At 43.4% G+C, this 22,268-nt stretch overlaps 1 protein-coding gene across 2 annotated transcripts in view; it reads left to right on the top strand.

Moving 5' to 3' along the window:
* Nucleotides 1–4,063: 4,063 nt before the first annotated feature.
* Nucleotides 4,064–22,268, top strand: part of LECT1 (leukocyte cell derived chemotaxin 1) — a 51,857-nt gene continuing 33,652 nt past the window's right edge. For both annotated transcript variants that reach the window (XM_006884573.1, XM_006884572.1), the window contains exons 1-4: nt 4,064–4,238; nt 4,681–4,821; nt 12,374–12,514; nt 22,089–22,202. In XM_006884573.1, coding sequence (XP_006884635.1) covers nt 4,086–4,238; nt 4,681–4,821; nt 12,374–12,514; nt 22,089–22,202 — 549 coding nt within the window. In that variant the 5' untranslated portion in view covers nt 4,064–4,085. The remainder of the gene's footprint in view (nt 4,239–4,680; nt 4,822–12,373; nt 12,515–22,088; nt 22,203–22,268) is intronic.

Genomic DNA, 22,268 nt, shown 5'->3' with positions numbered 1-22,268 from the left:
TATTCCTTTGAGCACATGAGTATTTGTTTTGTCATTATTGAGGGATTTTGTTTTATTTTGCTTTGCATTTTAGCTTACTTAGTCAATCAACAAGATTGCACTCTTCTTTAGGTCTCCTCAGTTCCTTCTAGGGAGCTCTGGTGGCCCAGTGGCAAGGAGCTGCACTGCAATCTTGAAAGCACACAGTTTGAGGCCACCAAACTGGTCCATGGTAGAAAGATGGACAATCTCCTTTTGTTGGATTAACTGCCTCTGAAAACCCGTCTGAGGGTCAGCGATGGGTCAACTTTGGGTCGGTTCTGACTCTGCCATATACAACAACAACACTTCTTTCCCTCCAGCCCTCTCTGCTTGGCTTTTGCTCTTGTTGAAATCATACCTTCCACTTAGAGAAAAAGGAACTCTGGTGGCATAGACCTCAGCAGGTTGTGCTGTTGATTTAAAGGCAGTCTGACTCCACCAGCGACTCAGCCTCAGAAATCGATAGAAGATTGCTATGAATTGGATCCAGCTCCACCATAGTGAGTTTTATTGGTTGGTTGTTTCTTACAGAAAAGAACCCAAAGGTCACTTTCAGGACTGTACTCAGTGCTCTAGTCCCAGGATCGTGCAGCAATGCCAGGCCAGTGGAAAGGTTACACTGTCTGTGGCTACTGAGCCCATCCTAACTCATGACAAACTCACGTTGCACAGGGTAGAACAACTCAGCAGGTTTTCCTGGCTGTAATAGCCATGGAAGTGGATAGCCTAGTCTTTGCACCATAGCACCATTCAGTGGGTTCAAATATCTAATATTTTATTTATTTTTTATTATACTAGTTTAGTTACAAAATTTTAATACATTGGTTTTTCAGACCAGATTCTTCCAATTTCCCTCATTGCCCCCAACAAATTGTACAACCCTGATTAATCCTCCCTCCCCCCCACCTCATTCCTCTGCTTCTACCCTCCCTTGGATCCTCATACTCAGTCTAAAATAATGGTTTTATACAATATTTGTCCTTGTGGGACTGAGTTAGTTTAATGACTTTTCAGTCTCTCCCAAGCTAGGTAATAATTTACAAAATCATTGCTCCTGTGTGCTGTGTAGTATTCCATTGTATGAATGTACCATAATTTCTCAATTCATTCAATTGTGGTTAGACATCTGGGCTGTTTCCATGTTCTTATGATGGTGAATAACGCTACTCTGAACATTGGTGTACAAGCCTCTGTTTAAACCTCTGTTTAAGCCTCAGTTCTCATTATCCTGGCCAAAAGAGCACTGGTGACTAGTCCCTCGTGTGTTTCACTGCTCATCAACATGCCAGGTCTCTCCTGGAATGGAGGTCACTATGAATCAGAACGACTTCTTTGGCAGTGAGTGAGAGTACAGCTCAAACCATTTTGTGCCACCTGCAACAGGAGGCAGGTACGGGGGAGGGGTGGTCTGGGTGGCGCAGCAATTAAGTATTCAGCTGCCAGCCAAAAGGACTACTGTTCCCACTCTGTGGCAGAAAGGTGTGGCAATCTGCTTCTGTAAAGATTTTCCAAACCTCTATACCACTTACACTACAGCACCACGGTCCCCATCAGGAAAGATTAAGGCCAATGCCACTATCATAGAGTTAGAAGAGACTCGTAGCTGACTCTTCAGTGATTTTTTTTGAGGCTGTAAGTTATACGAGAGGCCTTCTAAGCATGTTCCTACTTTGTCTCTTATGAACTTTACTTGGGGCTTTACTCCCAGGTCTCTGATCCACCTTGAGTTAATTTTTGTGTATGGTGTGAGATGGGGATCCTGTTTCAGCCTTCTGCAGATGGAAGTCCAGTTTTGCCAGCATTATTTCCTGAAGAGGTTATCGTTTCCCCATATGATAGGTTTTATTTCCTTGTCAAATATCAGCTGACTCTATTTCAGGGTTCTCAATTCTGTTCCATTGGCCAATGTGCCTGTCATTGTACCAGTACCATGCTGTTTGGTTACTACCACTGTGTAGTAGTAGGTTTTGAGGTCAGGGAGTGATATGGCTCCCACTTCATTTTGGTTTTTCAGAAGTGCTTTGCTTATCTGTGGTCTCTTTCCTCTCCAAATAAACTTGACAATTTCCCTTTCAATCTCCTTGAAAAATGAATTTGATATCTGTATTGGGATTGTGCTGATCATGTAGATTGCTTTTGGTAGGACTGTCATTTTCACTGTACTGAATCTTCCTATCCATGAATGGGAAACATTTCTTCATAAAGAGGCTGAAAAATACAGCCAGAAATGCACAATCGATAGAGGATAAAATTGATGAATGGAACCTTCTAAAGATTAAATCCTTGTGTGTATCAAAAACTTTTTCCAACAGGATGAAAGAAAACCTACTGACTGGGAAAAAACATGTGGCAATATCATCTCCTCAGACAAGGGTCTTATAATAAAGGTTTGCAGAATATTCCTGGGCCTCCAAAATTAAGAGGTTGATAATCCAATTATAAAATGGGCAAACAATAGTGAAAAGACTTTTCACATTTGAATGGCCAAAAGACACATGAAGAAATGCTCAAAATCACTGTCAATAAGAGAGATGCAAATCAAAAACCACAATGAGATGCCAGCTCACTCCAGTAGCAGTGGCAAAGTTTAGCAGGGCAGCAAGTAATAAATATTGGAGAGGATATGCAGAGGTGGGAACTCTCATGTATTATTGGTAGAATTATAAAATGGTACAACCACTCTGGAAGGCAGATTGTCTTTTCCTCAAACAACTGAACATAGAAATTCCATATGACTCAGCTATTCTACTAGGAATACACCCCAAGGAAATTAGAACAAAGACACAAATGGAGATTTGTACACCAATGTCCATAGCAAATGCCCAACCACAATTGAATGGCTTCTCAGTTGTGGTACATTCACACAATGGAATACTATTCAGTACTCAGGAGCAATGATTTAAAAAAATTAACTTGGGGAGCTCTGGTGGCCTAGTGGCAAGAAGCTGCACTGCAATCCCAGAGATAAGCGGTTTGAATCCACCAGATGCCCTGTCGAAGAAGGAAGGGCAATCTCCTCCTGTACCAGTCAGATCCAATTTGACGGTACACACACAAAATAATTTAAAACTTTTTTTAAAAAATTAAAAAATAACTTGGAAAAGACTGGCAGCATCATGCTGAATGAACTCAGTCCCATAAGGACAAATACTTCATAAAACCATTATTGTACAAATAGGAGGATGACTAGTAAAATATGTATGAAAATCCAAGGGAAGGGGTGAGGGTAGAAGGGTGAGGATGGGTACGGGCGAAATCACAGAGTTGTACAATTTGGTGCGTGGGAGGAGGTGGAAAAAGAAATGGGAAAGATCTAATGAGGACCTGAAAAGAAGCAAACCAATATAAAATTTTTTTTGAAAAAAATTACATGGGAGGAGATTGCCCATCTCCCTCCCGACGCAAACTCCACAAAGGCGCCACCTTTGGGTGAGCAGCCAATCCCTGCGAATCAAGTCACCAGAGCTCCCTTGGCAATCCTAAACACTCTCTCGTAGGATCGGATCGTTAGGAATCTGAATCCTCTCTACAGCACACACAACAAAAGGGGCCTTCAAGTGGGACATAACCCGGCAAAATTCAGCCAGTGACCCCTGTTCGTTTATGCAAAACTGCTCTTGTGCCGCCTGTTACATCAACACCATCCCTATTCCACTCCTCCAGCTCCCACGCCCCATACACACACACACACACACACACACACACACACACACCCCTGAAAAGACCTTGCAGGAAATTGACAGCAGATGTCCTTTGAATTCTAAAAGATCCTTGGAAAACAGAAAGAGTCCTGGGAATTCGGCATTTTTTTTAGGGTCCCAGGACTCAGTAGCTCCGTTTACCTGAGAACTAGCATTCCCGTGGGTTTGCAAGGATGTTGTGTAGTTGTGTAGGGGGCAGCACAGTTGAGGGAGCGCGGAAGGGCATGCCCTAAATGCAGGGCTCATTGATAAGGCTGCTCGGGGCGAAGGAGAGGAGGGGGAGGCGAGGCCCTGGAAGGGGTGGGAACCTCTGGGCCGGCCCAGGCCGTGTCCGGTGCGCGCGGGCGTGCGCGCGGCATTGAAATGCCCTGCACGTCGGGGTGGCGGGACAGAGCCCAGGGCTCGCGCACAGGCTCCCGGCCTCCCGCTCAGCCCCCCGCAGCCATGGCTGAGAACTCTGACAAAGTTCCCATCGCCCTGGCGGGACCCGAGGACGTCGAGTTTTGCAGCCCTCCGGTGAGTACAGTCCCAGGCCCCGAGATGGCTGCAGGGTTCGCCTCCTCGCAGGGCCTTGGCTGCGCGTAGGGGTCTGGATCCACTGTATCACTGCTGGGTCAAGGATTTGAGCCACCGAATAGATGGTAAATCTATTTCTCCAGTTTAGCGAGTGGGTGGGTAAGGGGGGCTCTGGATCCACAGACGGGTGTGGAGGGGAGCATGGAACAGCAGTCAATACGGGCGCCCTGCAGCGGACTGAATGTGCCAGTCCCTGGGCCCCGAAGTTTGCTGGAGCACCGGAGACCCTGGGGATGGAGGGACTGGAGGAAAGTTTAGGGAAAGGCGGTGCTCCAGGGAGCTCAGAGGAGCTGTTCCTCACGCCCCGGGCACTGGGCACTGCGCGAGGTCCAGGGGTGCGGGCGGCGTAGATGTGAGCCGCCACCCTCCGGCCGGCCCGCAGGTGTACGCCACGGTGACCGTGAAGCCCTCCAGCCCTGCGCGCCTGCTCAAGGTTGGAGCCGTGGTCCTCATTTCCGGCGCTGTGCTGCTCCTCTTTGGGGCCATCGGAGCCTTCTACTTTTGGAAGGGGAGCGACAATCACGTAAGTCCAGAGGCCAGTGGCACGCGGGGTAGTGGGACCCTCGCTGTCACCATCCAAATTCCCCCCTAGGTGGAGCCAGAGCGCTTGTGGGGGGTGCCCTAGTCCGCTCCCCTAAGGATTCCTATTCACTCGCCCTCACACCTAGATTAAGCTTCTCTCTCTGCACCACCTCCACCCTTCTTCTGTACAACTCCAACACCCTGTTTTCTGCTTGTAAGCAACTTTGTGGAAAAGCAGATCAGAATGCTAGATTGCAAAGCATAACCTAAAAAACCAGATCCGCTTCTGGCCGATTCTGCCCGACTCAGGGATCCTGTCGGGCAGAATAGAATTGGATTTCCAAGATCAAATGTAATCCATGTGAACAGACACGGCTTCATCTTTCTCCTGCAGAAGAGCAGAAGGGTTCCACCTGCCTACCTCTGAGGGAGCAGCCGAGTACTTATATCTGGTACTCGCACGGCTTGTCGAAATAGAGTTGTGGGAAAACGCTATGGGCTTTGGAGGGAAAGCATTTTCAGCCTGTCTTGGCTGGGAGTTTGCATCAAGCAGTTGTGTAAGGCACCTAATCTCTCTGGTTTCAGGTTACTCATCCCTAAAGGATAAAGTGTAATTAAATTATCTCACAGGCCTCTTTCAACTGGTAAAGGTTGTGAGTCCAAGAACCTAGGGCAAATAGAAAGAAAAATTCTCAAACTCATTGCCCATCTATACTCATGGAAGTCAGGAGAAGCATCAGCATAGAACCGTGCTGAACAAGGTTTTCTTGGTTATAATCTTGCAGGGGCAGATCCCCAGGCCTTCCCGGGTGCAGCTGGATAAATTCAAACTGCCAACCACTTGTTTAGTAAACAAATAAACAAAACCCCAAACCGTTGCCATGTTCTCAACTCTGTCTCAAAGCGACTCGCCAGCAAATCATTTGTGCCACTCAGGAACCCTAGGACAGTGATCTCATTGCCCTGGGTCAGAACAGACTCAAAGCTGACACTCTAGCGGCTTTTCAGAAGCAGTAAATTACAAGATTGCCTGTCTCTCTGTCTCTGTCTGTCTCTGTCTGTCTGTCTGTCTCTCTCTCTCTCTCTCTTTCGTGATTTGATCAGAGAGGAGAGCGGAGAGCAGTGCAGTTTAGGGTTAGGAGCACACCACCCTACCAAATAGACCACCAGAGCTCCCCAAGACAAAAAAAGTATGAGCATCTTCAGACTCAGGAGCTGGAGAGGAATTTGACCCTTTCAAAGGTTTGATGGCGCTCTTTTTTTTTTCTCTGCCCACCCCCACTCCCCATCTCCATCAAAACGCTTTTCTTTCTTGTTGTTAAAAAAGTCTGCCTCCCTTAAAGGTAGCAAATCCATTTTAAAATCAATGCCGACCTAGTCACATGTGATTTAGTGGTAAATGTTTCACTACCTGCTGTCCTACTTTCTTTGTATGCAACTATTTATTTTAAAGCTCTACTGTCTCTCAAGGAGTATAAAAACCAGCTTGGAACTTTACTGGGCAGAATTCCAGCGGGCTCTCAAAACGCTCCAAATTTTGTTCACCTATGTAAGAGGGAGCATTTTATCTTGATGACCATTTGCCAAGTCTGGTGTAAGCTTATTTCTTCTAATGGAAAAGAATTCCATCTCCATGGCACACACAAAGGGCTGCTTCTTAATCACTATCCTCCAAGGATCGGTGACTGCTGGGCTCCCCCTCTCTCCCACCATGAAATTCAAAGCATGAGCGAATTCCAGTACTTAGAGAAAATGGTGCTGAAAGCAATTCAACCATTTTACACATCACATCTTCCGCAGTCACTGCATAATTTGTATTTTTAACTCAAATGCCTAATGTAGATAAGCATGCCATTTAGCACTGAGTCTGGTTTAGAAACTATATCAAATTTGCAAGCATCGATTTGTAAGATCGGAATTGCACAGTATTTTGTGTATATTTGAAAAGTGCCTTAATGTATTTGTATTTTAAATATAGAAGCTGGGCCAGATGCTTATATTTGAAAGCAGCATATCTGAACATGAGAACTGATTTCAATCTCTGCATCTCCATTATTGGCAGAGTTCAGATTGTCATCCCTTTGGGAAATCTTATGGTATTGGAATGTAAATGCAGTCTTATAGATGATAAAACATCAGTGGTATAGGATGTTCAGGTCTTTGCTTTTGGGGTGAGTGAAGACTTGGGGCATGATATATATTAAAATAAATGTCATTTGGCATTTAATTGTTGAAGGTAAACAAGCTTCTAGAAAGAGCATCTGAAGACATGGGACTCCCTTTTTTCCTCTTTACTGCAAAAGGGGGCATTGTCCATTTCAAAAGAGCAGTATTAAATTCTAAGAATGTAGAGCAAGAGTGAATCACTTTTTTATTGCCAACCATCAAAGTTATTGCTATTTTCTAAACAAGTAGCAAGATGAAGACGATGGTGGTCACATTTTCTCGCCTTCTCCACCCCCCCCCGAAAATGTTCTAATTCTGATTCAAAATATTTGAGTCTCAAAAACCTATCACAAAACACTAAGTGGAGTAAATTTGATAGTATTTATGCATGACACACGTATGGCTCTGCTTCTCTGGAATACAAATCTAAAGAATACAAATAAAACATAATAAATTGTAAGTCTCCATACTACCAAAAGACATCCCTGAAGCGAATGGATTATCCACTTTGAGGATTTTCTGTGCCTCTGCTCCATATAGTGGTTTTCAGAGGAGAACCAGCAGTAATTCACCTATGCTTTTCATAGGAGTAAATTCCCCTAGGACTGGTTCACTCAAATTTAGTTGAAGGACTGGGAAGCATCAGGGTGCTTATAACTGGGGGACAACTGGCTACTCTCAAATATTAAGGCCATTTCTCATCCATACAATTGCAAATGGAACAAGGCATGAAAATAGGGGGGATTCTCATCAATCAGAAATAACTGACAACCCTGTGGGATGAAGGATGAGATCATTGCCAGCAGCCTTTCTTCTCAAATGACCTTTTTATTTAGATGTTTTTTTCCTCCAAAACATTCTGTAATTAATCATATAGAATGCATGTTTTATTAAAAACTCATTAACAAATATCCTTGGTTGTAAAAGGCACCACACTGAGCAAAATTTTGGCAAATAGAAACCTCATTGCACTTGGCTAGAAATAGCCTTAGGTGCCAACCGTTCCATTAGCTGAGCCTAGATAATGCGGTGGCCACTCTGCCAGCCCAACCTCCTCTGAGCCCTTGGAGGCTAATACATTGGAATCTGCTGCTTACTGGCCACCCTCTGCTTCAGGAGTGTACAGACCTCTCAGTGCTGCCCCCTACAGGCAGTGAACCGCTATCAAAGATAGGCAGGAGCTGCATTACCAAGGAGGCAATGTCTACTTAGGGAGTAGTTGAGGGGGATATTTCTGGGTGGTGGAAATGATTAATGCATTCTACTGCTAACAGAAAGGCTGACGGTTCCAATGCAACCAGAGTGCTTCTGAAGAAAAACCTGGTGATCTACTTTAAAAAAAAAATAAATTGGCCATTGAAAACATTATGGAGTAAATGTCTCCTTTAATACAGATGGGGTTGGCATGAGTCAGAGTCAGATCAATGGCAGCTGATGCTGGTTTATTGCAGGATTCTGGGAGTGAGGAGAAAGTGTAATTAGAATCACTGGCTACTCTCTCTTCTCCTTAAAACATACTAAAAATTTATTAATCATTCATTTCTTAGTTGTTTTGCTAGTAAATGATGTATTCGTAGAGTGTTACATTACCAACCAAAAGGTCACGTGCTTCTCTGGTGGTTGGGTCCACCAGCAGCTCTGCAAGAGAAAGATGGGCAATCTCCTCCTGTGCAATTTACAGCCTCAAAAACCTAATGGAGGATCAGCTATGAGTCAGTTCCAACTCAATGGTAGTGAGTTTGGTTTTGAAAGTTTTGCTAGTAAATGATCAAGTGCAATGCTTCAAAGGGAAGAGCTTCTTACCATCTGAGTAAAAGACACACCCAGTCACCCCTGGCTAGCAGGAACACTCAACACTGCCTGCCAGGCTTCTCTGACAGTAATGATTAACTCGTGTGAACAGAGAGCACCGGCATAGAACAGAGCCTGCTCTCCAGACCTTGCCTGTAGAAACCACTGGCTCAGCCGCAGAAAACAGGCTTCCTAAACTGTGATAGAGACCACCCGAGGTACAAGGTAAAAATTGCTTTTGAGGGGGCTCTGGTGGCCTTGGTGGCAAGAAGCTGCACTGCAATCCCAGAGGTGTGCTGTCCAAATCTACCAGATGCTCTGATGGTGAAGGAGGGACAATCTCCTGTACCAGTCGGATCTGATTTGACAGTACACACACAAAAAAAAATAATAAAATAAATTAAACATTTTTACATTGCTTTTGGTGGGCTGTGCTCTAACCAGACAAGTTTGGGACTAGAGAATTGCAGGGATCTAAGCTCTGGGGCTTATTGGTAAGAAGGTGTGCTGCCAATACAAAGGTAACTAGTTCAAATCCATCATCTGTATTGTGGGAGAAAGATGGACAGTCACCTCCCGTGTGATTTATAGCCTCTGAAAACCCATCAGAGAGTCAGTTATGAGTCGGTTCTGACTCAACAGAATGAGTTGTTTTTCTCCTTCTTTAGAAGAGGAGGAGCAGAGAGTTGTTGGAACAAAAATAACCAACTGCCATTGGGGCCAAACTCACTGTGACCTCATGTACATCAAAGTAGAAACGGTCCAGAGGGTTTTTCAATAGCTGACTCTTCAGAACCAGATCAGCAGGCCTTTTTTTCCAAGGTGCCTCTGGGTATTTGAACCTCCAACCCTCTGATTAGCCATGTGCACCGTCTAGCGAGTCTGTCAGCAGAAATAGGACAGCAGTGTTTTCTGTTCTGCTGACAGAATGTTGTGCCTGCAAGGGTACTGGACAGCGATGTCATTTCAAAATCTCTGCTGAAAAGATGAAACAAGACTCTGCCGATCTTGTCATAATGAGTTTTCTGCAAGTAATGATCCAATAACAGATACTTTTCCACTGTTTATCCAACTAGCAGGCATTCTTCATAATGAGGCAGAAGCAACAGACTTAAACTGAGCCATTTGCAGCTCTGGCTTCTTGACCTAACACTAAGGGACCCCACTATCTTTCACTAGTTCAAATTTCTCCTCTTTTTAAAGATCTGTGTGCCTCAAAGCCAGGGATGAAGGAGGAAAGCATAGCCACCCACCCAAGACCGCCCCACTATACACAGAAAGATCTGGTGGGGCAGCACATTGCCCTGTTGTCTTCTGCAGGTTGCAGGAGCAACCTGCAATAATGTGTTCTGAAGCAATGTCCATAACGAGGACATCATGCTTGGAAAAGGGTAGGGTCAGCGAAAAAGGGTAGAGCTTCCGTGAGATAGGTCTCTGTGGCTGCAGCAGTGGGCTGACGCCCAGAGGGGACTGTGAGGGCGTTGTGGGACTGGGGAGGGTTTTGTTTCATTCTGTTGGATGCAGGGTTCCTGTGCATCAGAGCTGAGTTGATAGCACCTAGCAACAATAAGCAGTGTCCTAACAAGATGTCAGCTCACAGAGACCCTTTGAATCCTCTAATTGAGTGATAAACTTGAAAGAAATGTGAAACTGGACAGATGTTTGCTTTGGGGTATGATTTTGTTGGTTTGGTTTTGGTTGTTTTTTGTGGTTTTTTTCCTCTTAAAACACTCTAACGCAGTGTAAATCAGAATCTGTGTGCTTAAGTTGCAAGTGCACGAGCAAAGGAGAAGATCATCCACTAGACGGTCTCCTGCTATGTCTCTTCCCCTCACCTGGGGCGATGCTGTGGAACGTCAGAGCACTGGGGACTTACATGAATGGAGGAGCACTGGTGAGGTCCAACCTCTTCATCGTTCTCTCCAGGCAACTCCCCAGACGTGGAAGCAAAGTGCAGCACCTGCCACACATCCCAGGCATCGCATTATAACAAAATGTCCTATCACCAATGTCAGTCTGGAGGCTAAGGTGTGCCTGATACAGACCATGGTCTTCGCTGTTACTTGCTATGCATCAGAAAGCTGGACAATGACTATGGAGGACAGAAGGAGAATTGATGCCTTTGAGCTGTGGAGCTGGAGAAGAGTATTGAATGTACCATGGACTGCCAAGAAAACAAACAGATTCCTGGAGAGGGTTAAACCAGGCTGCTCCTTGGAGGCAAGGATTCTGAGGCTTCGTCTGACATACTTTGGACATGTTGCAAGGAGGGACCAGTACTTGGAGAGGGACATCATGCTTTGGAGGGTGGAGGGACAGTGCAGGAGAGGAAGACCCTCAGTGACTTCGTGTCCAGGGTAATGGGGGTAGGTGTGTCAGAGACAATAAGGTTGGATCAGGATAGAGAAGGTTTCAGAGCTGTTGTCCATTGGGTCACTATGAGTTGCAAGCAACTCTATGACACATAACCACAACATCATCACACAATATGCCTGCCCCATAGAGCCAGTAAAAAGAGGAACTGCTTATTTTGAGCCACAACAGGTGTGCACCTCAACCTCTCTGCAAATGCTGTTCCATGTCAGGTATGCCAGTGCTGTCTGGAGTCCTTTCTATAAACCACACTCCGTGCTTACTGTGGACCAAAGGATTACAAAAGCTTTCAACATAAGGTGCCACAGAAGTTGTATTCAAGAATCAACCCAATTACCCCTCCGTCTCCTCTGTTCCTGTTCATATATCCTTGGTTCAGTGAACTTCAGTGGCACAGACTGTAAGGAATTCCTCTGCTAACCCCAAAAGTAGTGTCACTCTGGCAGTTTGAATTTACCAGTGGCTCCTTGGAAGAAAAGTGAGCCATCTCTTCCCCAGCTGTTTATAGCCTCAAATACTCAGTGGAGGGTCAGTGACAAGTTGGTTCCAACTTGAAAGCAAAGAGATCATCAGGTCCTGTCTTCATTGTAGAGTTGAACTTTAGAAAAGAAATAGCTATGCTCAATTCCCATCACCACTACTAATCCACAGGGGGGAACACATCAAGTTGGATCTAACTCATAGCAACCAATGTGTGTCAGTGTAGAAATGTGTTCCATTGAGTTTTCAGTGACCATGACCGTTTAGAAGTAGAACTTTCAGGGATTTTTTTAGAAAGTAGAACTTTCAGGTTTTTCAGGTAAGAGTTACTTTAAGTGGACTCGAACTGCCAGCCTTTTAGTTAATAGCTATTCTTAACTATGTACACAATTTGTGGACTCCAGTTCCGCCCCAGAAGTCATGATTTGGTTGGCCCAAGAATGATAAAACCCAGGTAACTCCACTGAAAATTCTGCCCTGACATTTCTGATCCGCAGCACTGAGCTATTTGAATACAAATCAGAGAACAGCATAGGTTTTACTTTAAGGTATTTTTTTAACTCACTGTATTAAATTATTAGCATATGGATGAAGTCCCACTATATTAATGTATTACTATTAAGAATGCTCCAGTGTATCTCTAAAGAATATGAAATCTATTCTCTTCCTATCCTGCAGGTCTAAAGATAAGCCTCGAAATGCTCGAAAAAGAAAGCATCACTAATTCTTATGTTCCCTTCCAGATTTACAATGTCCATTATAGCATGAGTATCAATGGGAAATTACAAGATGGGTCAATGGAAATAGATGCTGGGAACAACTTGGAGACCTTTAAAATGGGAAGTGGAGCAGAAGAAGCAATTGAAGTTAATGACTTCCAGAATGTAAGTCTATTTCATGCATTTAGAAAGTTTAACCAGGCAAACCAAGAGGGGGGACTTTCTACTTCAGGGTAAATCGGCGTCTCTCACACACCTCTGAGTGGTCAAAGTTCTTCATGGCTGTGTTCAGAAGGCTAATCCGCACTCATCACTCAGCACATTTGCTGAGAGGAAGGAACAGGTCTCGTCTATATTTTCACAAGAAAACAACCCCTTAGCATTGAAAAGAGTAGGTTCTACTTGAAATTATGTAAAATCTTGACAGAATGATTTTAAATTCTTTTTTTTTCTCTTCACTAATATTGTGAATAAAATACTCAAATGATTCTGTAATCTTGGAACTTGTAATGTCTGAACCTTTTAGAGAGGAGAGAAATCTTAATGACCTAATAATCTCATTAGCAACAAGAGGGATCTATTTACATGCTTTTCTCAAGTCCAGTGATTTCCAGTTTAATCCAGAAAATTACCATGGAAGAACTTCCTATTATACCACATGTGTTTTCTTGTCATGGCCTCCTATAGGTTAAGGTCTCCTGTGGACAAGGCAGTGTGTTTAAGTTGTTTTTATTTTTATGAAAATTCCATTTACAGGCAACTTGAGACATTAAGTAATGTATGGATGCATTCCTGTGTACATCCGCAAACCAAAGAGTCACTCCAGGCTTGTTTACCGTTCGCCCACCAAGCAAAGAACAGTTGCTGGCTCCAACTCCTGGTGGGCCTGTGTGTCAGAGTAGAACCATGCTCCGGAGGGTTGGTTTTTTTTTTGGGGGGGAGGGGTTTAAATCATGCAATGAGCAGCTCAGCGCTTTAACCAGTTGCTCATATTCATATCTTATTCTTTTTCATGTTCTAAGAGGAAGTGTCCTGGGGGGAAAAAGATAGGGAGCTCTTGTTGCTGAGGAGATAAGGTGCTGCACTACCAACGCAAAGATCAGTGGTTAGAATACACCAGTTGCTCCAGGGGAAAATATAGGCAATCTCTTCCTATGTGATTTACAGCCTCAGAAAACCCACTGGAAGGTCAACTATGAGTCTGTTCCAATTTGATAGCACATAACATGAGAAGATGATCCTTTAAACAATGTCTCTCTCCCCTGAAAGTTTATTTGTCTACACCTTATTAACCTATCTCCTTCCAAGTCATGGGAACAACTAGTGATGCCTTTCATTTGCTTGGAAGAATTTCCCTTACTGGTACCAAAAACACATTTCTCAGGTCCTTTGGAATACTAAACAGATGGTCACATCCAAGCCTTGGTGAATTCAGTAGTGACAGCCTGTGGGGCAGGCTCTGTGGTCCCTATACGTGTGTCTTGCACTGACTTTAGTCAGAACTTTGCAATGGTTCTGGTCTGTGCACAAGTATAATTTCTCTGGACCTCTTCAAAAGCTTTGACTGCAAAACCCTGTACAGAGCATAATCAGTTTTTTTCTTGTACTGCTCAATATAATCTCATAAAAGGTGACTTTCCTTACATACCTCATTCAATCCAGAACAAAATTGAATATCTAAGACATACCACAGCGTCAAGAGAGGCAAAGGGAGCTCCAAAGATTAAAAAAAATAATAATAATAACCCATCTCTCTCAAGATGTTCACATACCAAGAATATACCATTAAAATATTTTAATCCCAAACCTATATTTCTGTTTTATAATCCTTTGGCTCTCTCTAATAATGGTATTGATTGTGTTTTGTTCTCAGAGGCCAGCAGGCCCACAAATATTTTATAAACTGATCAATTCTCTTTGATAGCATCCACATTTCTTTAAGTCAGAACTGGTGTGTAGGACATTTTTTTGATGGATAGAACCTGTTAGGGGTTTAAACAAGATTGGGCCTTTGAAAACACATGAATCAGCCACTATGGTATTTGTGTTAGTGCTTACTCGTATCTGAAGTCATCAAACTCAAGAAGCATGGAGTGAGGCCTACTGTGTGTAAGGGCCACAGGGAAGGAAGACTTAAGAGCTCAGAGTCCAGTGCAGGAGAAGGGTGTGCACACAAGCCTGCCACACGGAGGGAGAACAGGGTACCCTGGGAGCACAAGGGGGAAGGATCCACTCCAGCCTGTAGAGTTTCACAGAGGTGGTAACAACGGAATCAGGTTTTGAAGAACAGCTGGGATTTCATGGGTCTGGGACATGGAAGTAGAACATCAATTCTGCTAACATCTACAAAGACTCTATTTCCAACCAAGCTCACATTCACAGGTTCCAAGCATTAGGATTTCAGCATATCTAGTAGGACACACTTCAATTCATAGCAGTTGAGAAGACGCCGAAAAGGGAAGGTAGGTAGGTAGGTAGGGTCAGATTACGAAAGGCTCTGAAGTGCAAGTGAACAGTCTCCTCTGTTATCCTAACACTTTACCAAGATTTTAGTAGAGCCCAGAGAAGAGACAGCACTGTTACTACACTGTTACTACTAAATTGAGAAATTTAAGAAAATCTAGGTCAGTTCATAGTCTCTATGTTACCGTTAAGAGGGTCACACCTTCACAAGCCTCAGTACTGTTGGAAGAAGTCAACACTGTCAGACCTCCTAGGACCTCTCTTCATGAGTCATTTTTTCAATTCATTACTGCCCCATATGTCAGAGTAGGACTGTGCTTTACACGATTTTCAGTGGCTATTATGTTCAGAAATGGAGCACCAGGCCTTTTTTTCTTTCATGGTTTGAGTTGTTTTGTTGTTTGTTTTTTTTAATTTAAAAAAAATTTTAAAAAGTATAATTTCTGGTGAGTTCTGGTGGCCTAGTGGCAAGAAACTACTGCAATCCCAGAGGTGTGTGGTTCAAATCCACCAAATGCTCTGCTGGAGAAGGAGGGACAATCTCCTCCTGTACCAGTCAGATCTGATTTGACGGTACACACACACACACACACACACACACACACAATAATTTTTTTAAGAAAAGTATAAATCCCTTTTTCTTTTCAGATGAGTTTTTTCAGCCTTTAAGGAATCAAATCCTTACATGGGCTTTTGGGTCATTGGACAGCACCTGCAGGTGTAAATCTGGGTCGAGGTGTTCGGTCCTTCCTGGCTTCATGAGACCGTTTCTTCACCACCTTGTTGTGAATGGCACAACCCACACAACAGTGCAGTTTCACACAGAGCTTTGGAATAATATGTGCATCAGAGACACTCGCTTCGGGAATATCCCTGGTGGTAGCTGCCTCTACTGTATTTTGAATCATGAACTTCTGAATTGCCCTGTCTCTGGGCACACTGCGGGCACAGTTTGTGCAGAGAATAGTCTGCTCCTGTCCTCGGCCCCTGTTGGCACGACCTTAGTTTCTCCTTTTCTTTGTCGTCTTAGAAGTGAGGACCCGAGAGATAAACCAGGCCTTTTTTTCTGAGGCACCTCTGGGTGGACTCAAACTGCTAATCTTCCATTTAGCAGGCAAGTGAGTTAACTGTACTACCTAGGGGCTCTTATTAGAGCTAATATTCCATTTATATTACACAAACCCTGATATGAAGATAAGAGCACAGATGGAAATGTTGACAGCTGAATAATGTGATAAACATAACTAATGTCACTAAATTACACATGTAAAACATGTTGAGATGACAACTCTTTCATTATATACACACTCAGCACTGTAAAAGAGGTGGTGAAAATAAAGGGGTGGGTAGGTGAGTGTTCACTGTACAATTCCTCTAAGTGTTCAAATGTTTGGCAATTTGAGTTTTTAAAACTGTGGGTAAAAAAAGGATAGCAAAGCCTACATAATGGAGAGCAAAGTTATTGATTTCCATAAATCAGTGCAACTATCAAAAAAAAAAGGTGAAAATAATTCATAACAAAAGCTGTACTTCAATGCGTAGATGCTCAGCACATGCACTGGAACACAAAGTCAAACACAGCATAGAAGCCTCACATACATACTGTCACGTGTGTGCTGGCAAATTAAAAGCATGTCACTTCCTCAGACAATGAAGAATTCTTGTCAGAATTTTGGACATAACAACATAATGTTTTCTCACCATGTTCATGGTCATTACATTCCAAGGAAATTCATGTTAGGTGCCTCAAAACCAAAATCTATGCCATCAAGTTGATTCTGACATATAGTGATCCTGTAGGTTGGAGGAGAACTCCAGAAGATTCCCAAGGCAGTAGGTCTTTATGGAAGCAGCCGGCTGTATCTTTTTCGTATGGATAGCAGGAGTGGCATCCACTTCCAAAATGGCTTGCTTCCGGAAACTCTGTGTGTTCAGGTCTTTCGTTCATAGGGTCGCTATGAGTTGTCTATGACTTGACGGCACTTAACAACAACATGGCTAGCTCGTGGGTTCAGACAGTCCTTCTTTTGGTTAGCAGCCCTAACCACTGTGCCACCAGAACTCCTTGGACTTATTTAGGGAGAAGCTGTATTCCGAAATAAAGACCATTCCAAGGGAGTTGAGGACAATTATGACAACATGGGGAGAAAACTACAGAAATCGTGCATTCCCTCTGACCATAAGATCAATGAGCCCCTCAGGAGTTAGGCAGAAAGAGTTTTCTTCTACAGACACAAAATTCAACAATACTAAAAGAAACCAGATTTGGAGAAGTGGGATGAGAGGGGAAGGTGACCAAATAGTTGTTGAGGGAAGGCTGGGCACTGCAGTGGGTCCATTCTCCGAGTGGGGCCCGTCAGGATGGGCGCTATGGGCTCTGAGGAGGGACCAAAGTTCAGGACTTGGCGGAAGGAGAGAAGCTTCATCACAGTTTGACTAACAAGCCCTTTGTTCTGATTGGTCAGTGGGGGCAAGCATCTCAATCATTTATGAGACAACGAATGGGGCTGTGGAGGGACTGTGTCTGGCTTTGTCACAGGTAAACAAGGGGACTTCCAGGAGTCTTGTCTATGTGGGAAGAGTGGTTCTTTTCAGTAAACTGTTATCCTGAACATTAAGAATGAAGGGATCTGTTTTCCAGGATCAGAGGATTCAGGTAAAATTCAACACTGTCATATTGTGCATTGAAACTGTGTACCCCCTCCCCAATCATTACCTGTTTATATGTAAGAGAGCATGAAGATCTAGATACAGGTCATTAGCAAGTTTTTCATACGGAGCCCAGAAATGTTGACTGAGTTGGTTCTTTGCAAGTACTTAAGTTTAAGGAACCTGGCATACTGGGATCCCACCCAATAAAGGCCAAGAGTGTCTTTAGTCTGTAAGAAAACAAAAACCAGGGGAGCTCTGGTGGTCTAGTGGCAAGAAGCTGCACTGCAATCCCAGAAATAATGCGGTTCAAATCCACCAGATGCTTTGCCGGAGAAGGGGGTGCAATCTCCTCCTGTACCAGTCAGATCTGATTTGACGGTACACACACAAAAAATAATAAAATAAAATAAAAAAAAAAACAAAAACCTTTCCTGTAGAAGCCAGGACCCTCTCTTACCGTGGGAATTTTGGAGACTTTCTCATTTAAACAATGGACATAAATGAGACATCACCACCAGGGAGGAGAGGCAGAAGCGGGGGTGGGCATGGGGGTGTGCTACCAGTACCAGTGATGTCGACTCTGACTCATAGTGACCCCATGTGCCCCATAGGATGTTCAGTGCTGGGTTTTTCTGAAGCAGACTTCAGGCCTTTCTTCTAAAGTACCTGTGAGAGGACTGATGTGGTCATCCTTCCGGTTAGTGGCTAGGTTGTTAACCAAATGCACCACCCACAGTGGAACTACAAGGCTCTTCTGATAAAAGATTATTTATTGGAATCTCCACTCACTGCCTTTGTTAGCTGATTTCTTCATTATCACCAGCTTCTAAGACCCGTTTGATCCGGTGCCTCACAGAGCTTCAGGTCTCTCACAGCAGGGTAGGCCCACAGAACAGCTCGTCACTAGCTTTGCATTTGGAGCTGTGAATCCTTCAGTAGAATCAGTTCTCTCCATTGGGGATATGGTGATAGTTGTATGTGGTTTCCTCCCTCATATTTCACATTCTGAGGACGTTGGGGTTCAAGGTTAAGAGAACATAATGCATGAGAACTAGACCTTGCCTTCAGGTTTTCAAACCTGAGTCCTAGTTTTACATCTGAGTAAGAACAGCAACCCTTCAGGAGATTGGACTATATACAGCAGTGGTTCTCCAAGCATGTATGTACATCAGACAGCAGCCCGAGGTGCTTGCTGGAAATGAAAATGTGGAGCCCCATCTCAGACCTAGTGCTGTTATGTGTTGTCAACTCAGAACTGACTCATACCTGACCCTCCGGTGGGTTTTCAGAGGCTGTAAATCACATTAGGGTGACTGTTCTCACTCCTGCAGAGTTGCTGGTGGACTTGAAGCTCGTGCCTATGGGCTGCCAGTGTATTCCCTTACCCACTAGGCCAGCAGAGCTCCCAAATTCAGAGCTACTGACTCAAACTCAAGGATTAGAGGCGGATTCCAACATTCTGTTTTACTGAACAAGATTCCAGATGATACAGAAGCATCAGGGTGATGCTTGGCTGCTAATATACAAGTTCTCTAACCTGTATGTTCTCGTCCATTCTGAGGCCTGAAGAAAGACTTGGTGATCCACTTGAGAAAAATCAGCCATTGAAAACTCTACGGAGCAGAGTTCCATGGTTGTAGAGGTCAATATGAGTCAAAATGAACTCAACAGCAGCTGGTTTCCAGGTGATTCTGATGCAGAGTGAAGGTGGTACACCCTGCTGTGGTGTAGGTGCACCACAGGTTAAAACCCGTGAGTCCAAAGCCCAGTACGTAACCCTGACAAGTTCTTCTATTCCTAAACTAGTGGTCTCTGCCCTAGCTATGCATTAGAGGCACCTCGGGGAGGTAAGACTCTCAATGCCTGGGCCCCACCTCAGGTCAGTGAAACAGGGAGGAACCCAGCCATCTGTTTTACATCTCTCTGGGGGAACACAGTAAGAACTAAGAACTTCTACCGTAAACCTGGGTGTTCTCCTCCGTCATGTGAGGGTAATGTCCCTCCTCTTACTGTGTTGACTGAAAAAGGGTTTTCTAGATGTTTGTGGTCAGTTAGGCCTAAAGGCAAGTAATGTGGTGCTTCAGGAAAAATTAGTGGTTCCTTCTCTGTTCCCCTGCCTGGTACCCCCTCAGTTTCTGTAGGGCTCCCAGAACTGAGATTACATGTGGTATAACTTTCCGTGGATCTCCTCAGTTATGACACATTTCGCTTCAGTCTTCATTTAATGGTGCTGAATTCTGAGCCAGGACCCCAAGATTTCTGAGTGCTCCCAATTCCTTAATACTAGCCCTGGAACCAGTAATGCATCATCTTAATGTTCATTTCAATCCAATAGGAGACTGACATGGTTCAGAATTTTATTAGTGTTTTTATTATTGCATAGAATCTGTAGACTTTGAATACTATTTTGGTCACTCCGTTCTAAAACTAGCCTGTAGGGTGATAGTAAACACTCTTGGGATATAAGCTACTGGAATTCCTGATGTACTCCATGGCTAAACCAGTGTCCTAGTCCTGAAGCCTAGTAGCAGATAGTGTGTATCCCACAGGAGACAAAGGCAAAGCATCAAATGCCAAGGTCAAGAAAGAAAGATGAGCTCTTGGTGCCATAGAAGGCTTTCTTATTTACTCTATGCTTGCTGAGTTCATGAAATTCACTAATTTGACTAACATTGTTAGAGAACTTTTGTGGAATTAGAAGAGCAGAGGGAAATTACTCAGATCCTAATCTCAGAAAACCCTAGTCAGGCAGAGAAGTGCTATTCATAAGCAACTGGGTTGCTGACAGTCCATGTAAACTAAATTTCTACATGAGCAAGATTATATGATGTCAAGAGGAAGGAGAATGTGCTTAGCCTGGGATGGTCAGAGGAAGCCATAGAGCTGGAAGACCCTCAAAATTATTGTCCTGAGATAACCTTAAGACTTAAACCAAAAATATTGTTGACATCTTATTAAAACCAAGCAATCATTTAGCTAAACTGGTAAAGAGGAACTACCGTTAGCATTGTGCTCTTTAAGAACAGTCTATATGGGAGCAAACTGACAAGAGCAACTTGAAAGTTAAGAACCTTAGGTGCAAAAAAAAAAAAAATTACTTCTGAGAAATAAGACTCTGAATCAAAGAAATTAGCAACTTTATCATAAAAATGTCCTTAAGCATGTTAAATGCAATAATAAATCAATCATAAAAGAACAAATAAAAAAAATTTTTAAAAAAAAGAACCTTAGGTGCATTGAGGTGAGTGGTGGGAAAAGCTATTCAGAAAAAGAGGTCAAGAATAGTTGCACAACTCTTAAGAATGTAATCTGTGTCCCTGAATGGTACATATAGAGACTGCTGAATCAATGTACATGTTGCTGTGTCTATTCACAGTAACAACTAATAAATTCTCAAAATGACTTTTTTTTCCTTTCTTTTTTTTAATAAGTTTAATGAGCATTTACAGAATTTTGGATTTCCATTCATTCATTGCTGCACTTCTCTCCCCGCCCATCAGGGAAGGAGTGTTTCTTTTACTTTTGAAAGAGAGGAGCGAACTGGCGGGGGTGGGGGGGGATGGACTTTTTTTTTTAAGGTGACATTATATCTGGTCTCTCAGATATAAACAAACTCTCAGCTCTCAAATAAAATGTTCCCTTCTACTCGAAGGCCTTCTTGACCACACCATCCCAATCCTTGTCCCCTGCTCTATTTTACTTCAGTAACACCTAGCACAACAACAACAACTCTTAGCTTCGACAGAGTCGGCCTCGCTCATAACAACTCTATACACAACAGATTGAAATGCTATCTAGTTCTGTGATCAGTGGCAAACTGAACCATATTTATGGTGAAAATGAAATCATACACCATTTCGACCTTTTCCACATGTATAACACAGTGACACTGATTTTATACTCGTCCAAACATTCTCACATCTTCCTTCACATTGTCCCCTGAGCTTTAAACTCACTATTCCCCTAAACTTTTCAACCAACCTTTTAAGTTGCTTTATTTTAATTCTGTAAATTCTCAGATCAGGCATAATTATTAAAGTAAACATCTTTTGGTTCAAAGATTATGTCAGGGGATTGTTTGGTTTTCAAGTTTAAAGATTGTTTCAGGAAAAGAATTTTTTGAGGGTTCATTGAACCTCAGTGGCTCTAGAAATTCTAGGTTCTGATAAGGAACCCTTTGATCAGGATTTTGCTGGTGATCCATAGTATTTTCATTGATTGATTTTCAGTAGTAGCGTGTCACACCTTAATTCCTGGTTTGCCTTAATCATGGAGCCAGGCTTGGCATCACGGCAACAAGCTGGCCTTCAGTTGACATTGACTGTTCAAGAAGCATTGGCTAGAAATGGAACTCACAAGTGGACTTGCCACATAAGAGCAAGAATTCTACCACTGAGCCACCACTGGCTTTGCCTGGATTTATCACTATTCTGATTTTATATTTTATCTATTTTTTTTGTTATTGGTAAATAATGCTGAAAATGTAAGTTCTGTGAGAACAGAAATTTCATCTGTGTGTCCATCCATAAACATGGCACCTGGACCAGTACTTGGCATACAACAGCCTCTCAATAAGTTGAATAAATACAGGATGAACAGATGGAGAAATCCTTTCCTTTCTTAGGGCATCACAGGAATCCGTTTTGCTGGAGGAGAGAAATGCTACATCAAAGCGCAGGTGAAGGCTCGCATTGCCGAGGTGGACCCTGTGGCCAAGCAGAGCATCTCCTCTGAACTGGTAAGTGCCCACAAGCCAGAGCACATGAAACACTTGGCTTTAGAAGAAATGGTTTGAGGCATGACC

The sequence above is a fragment of the Elephantulus edwardii genome, unplaced genomic scaffold (assembly GCF_000299155.1).
Source record: "Elephantulus edwardii isolate Elephantulus edwardi_28Jun2011 unplaced genomic scaffold, EleEdw1.0 scaffold00036, whole genome shotgun sequence".
Lineage (NCBI taxonomy): Eukaryota > Metazoa > Chordata > Mammalia > Macroscelidea > Macroscelididae > Elephantulus > Elephantulus edwardii.
The sequence above is the reverse complement of the archived record's forward strand: the minus strand, read 5'-3'. Positions and strand labels throughout refer to the sequence as shown.